General features: G+C 50.7%; 1 protein-coding gene across 3 annotated transcripts in view; it reads left to right on the top strand.

Annotated features, from left to right (window-relative positions):
- The window catches only part of TTF1 (transcription termination factor 1), a 17,365-nt gene extending 15,464 nt beyond the window's left edge, over positions 1–1,901 (top strand). For all 3 annotated transcript variants that reach the window (XM_019639035.1, XM_019639052.1, XM_019639046.1), the window contains exon 6: positions 1,703–1,901. In XM_019639035.1, coding sequence (XP_019494580.1) covers positions 1,703–1,886 — 184 coding nt within the window. In that variant the 3' untranslated portion in view covers positions 1,887–1,901. The remainder of the gene's footprint in view (positions 1–1,702) is intronic.
- The last annotated feature ends 584 nt before the right edge of the window (positions 1,902–2,485 follow it).

Here is a 2,485-nt window from a genome sequence, read left to right as displayed (position 1 = left end):
GCTATTGGGGAAAAGCAACAAAAATACCCTGTGGGCCAAACCAAAGATGTTCGTAGGCTGCCGGTTTGAGGCCTCTTCATTAGTGTGACTGAACATCAGACTCTGCTGGCATTGGTTCTTAGAAGAATCTGTGGCCACTTTAGTATTTAATTTTAATTTGCATGTAACTTTGATAGTTTTATGTTTGTGATGTTGCCTGTTGTCTTCTGAAAAGTGTCTGAGGTATCGTTATTCTTCAGACTTTTTTTTTTTTCATGTGGGAGTCGAACCGGCAACCTTGCTGTTAAGAGCGCACGCTGTATCCACGGAGCCATCCGGGTGGCAGCTGAGCTCAAGGTGTCCCAGCTGTTGATGGATGTAGCACACATCAAACAGGCAGTCTTGTCATTAGGAGCACGTGCTGTCACCAGCTGAACCATCCTGCCACCTGTTGGCAGCTCAGCTTGGGCGCAGCTCAGGCAAAGCTCACTGGCCCATGTGGGAATAGAACCAGCAACGCTGTTGCTCAGAGCTCGTGCTCTTAACCAACTGAGCCACTCGGCCGGCCCTTCAGATTATTTTTTTAGAGCAGCTTTGGGTTCACAGTAAAATTGAGAGGAAGCTACAGAGATGTCCCATATGCTCCCCGCCCCCACACATACACAGCCTCCCCCACTATCAGCATCCCCCCCTCAGAGGGGTACGTTTGTCACTGAACCTACACTGTCACATCCTAATCCCCCAGAGCCCGTAGTTGACGTCAGGGGACATCTTGGTGGTGTACATTCTATGGATTGGGACAAATGTGGAATGACATGTATCCGTCATTATGACTTTATTGTTAATATTGTGTTAGAAAGCGAATAAATTAGCAACTATAACACCATCCTTTTATATCTCTAGAAAGAAATCATGGCGCTTGGAGTAAGACGGAAACCCAGAAGCTAATCAAGGCTGTCGAAGAAGTGATTCTTAAGAAGATGTCCCCCGAGGATTTAAAAGAGGTAGATTCTGAACTCCAAGAGAACCCCGAAGGCCGCCTGTCCATTGTTCGGGAAAAGCTCTACAAGGGCATATCTTGGGTGGAAGTCGAAGCTAAAGTCGAAACCAGAAATTGGATGCAGTGTAAAAGTAAGTGGTAAGTTTTAAGGCTTCTTATATAAATTTCAACAAGGCCCTCCCTCGATCGTCCTTGCTGTCTCCCTCCCCCTGCACAATTCCTATGGAGTGGCTAGATGCGTGAGGTCACTGAGAGGATCTGTGTGACGCCATGTGGGAAGGGTCCATGTCAAGAACGATCATCTCTAGCTCATTGTCCCAACCAACTCCACATCAGTACTTGATTTAAGTTCCACTTAACTGTTGGGAGCCGGCCGCCTCNGCAGGGCTTTGTGGGCACATGAAGAAGTTTCTGTTTTATTGTACATGAAATGTGGAGCCTTTGGGGGTTTGGATGGGGCATGACCCGATCCGATTGCTGGCTCTGCGCTGTGTCCTGAGCCGGGCCTCGGGCCTGGGACCGTGTGGTTGATTTATTGGGTAAGCACAGTTGAGATGCTGGGACAGGAAGTAACAGAGGCTCTGGTCTTGGGTCAGTTTGGCACTAAACCGTTTCCTGGCGTCCCACCCCGTGCAGCCTTCCCGGAACCATAGCAGACTGCGATGAGAACAGTTTGTAATCTTGGAGTTAATGCAAAATTGTAGTGTTTCCCCTTTCTCTTAGGTATAGCAAAGGAGATACCGAGAAGTTAAAGATATACCATTCCCTCCATGGGAACGATTGGAAAAAGATTGGGGAGATGGTGGCTCGAAGTAGCCTCTCCGTTGCCCTGAAGTTCTCCCAGATCAGCAGTGGTAAGTTGGGGTCTCTAGAGCCCCCCTGGGTGAGCCCCTGTGGGAGGGAATAAGCCCTGCAGGCCATCAGCCCCCACAACCCAGTGCCCAGGAGTCACCGTGGGCCTGTCTTCTGAGAGAGCCAGTTTCCTAAGCCACTCTCTACACTGATTTGTTTCATTTCCTCACGTGGATTGATGAAACCGTGCAGCTTTTATTCACAAGACTGCTTGTCACCACACCTCAGCCCAGTAGCTCTCAGAGCGGCTGTAACCGCCAAGTGGACCAGTACCCAAGGAGGCCAGTGGAGGGCGTCCCTTCCCCGGGGCGGGAGGGCGGGGTGCAGGCCAGCAGGCCTGTAAGGCGGGGACCGTCCCCCAAAACCAGTCTTGGTGAGCTCCTGCCTCTCTCTCCTCTTTCATAAACAGTGTTCTTGCTTTTATTCATCACATTAAAAAATCCCCCGTTGCTATAAGAAGACAGTCTTTAGTCAGTGTACTGTTAGCACGTGGGGGGCTCCCACACCCCCACCGCATGGGCAGAGCTGAGCCGCAGCCGGACGTCTGTGTGGCCAATGTGGGCAGCTCCCGGGGTGAGTGGGACACCGTGCCTTTTGTGCCACCAACTGCAGCCACTGGTGCCAGGCAGAAACTCAGTGTGGACAGTTCTTCCA

This window comes from Hipposideros armiger, unplaced genomic scaffold (assembly GCF_001890085.2).
Source record: "Hipposideros armiger isolate ML-2016 unplaced genomic scaffold, ASM189008v1 scaffold_3, whole genome shotgun sequence".
NCBI classification, from domain to species: Eukaryota; Metazoa; Chordata; class Mammalia; order Chiroptera; family Hipposideridae; genus Hipposideros; species Hipposideros armiger.
The sequence above is the reverse complement of the archived record's forward strand: the minus strand, read 5'-3'. Positions and strand labels throughout refer to the sequence as shown.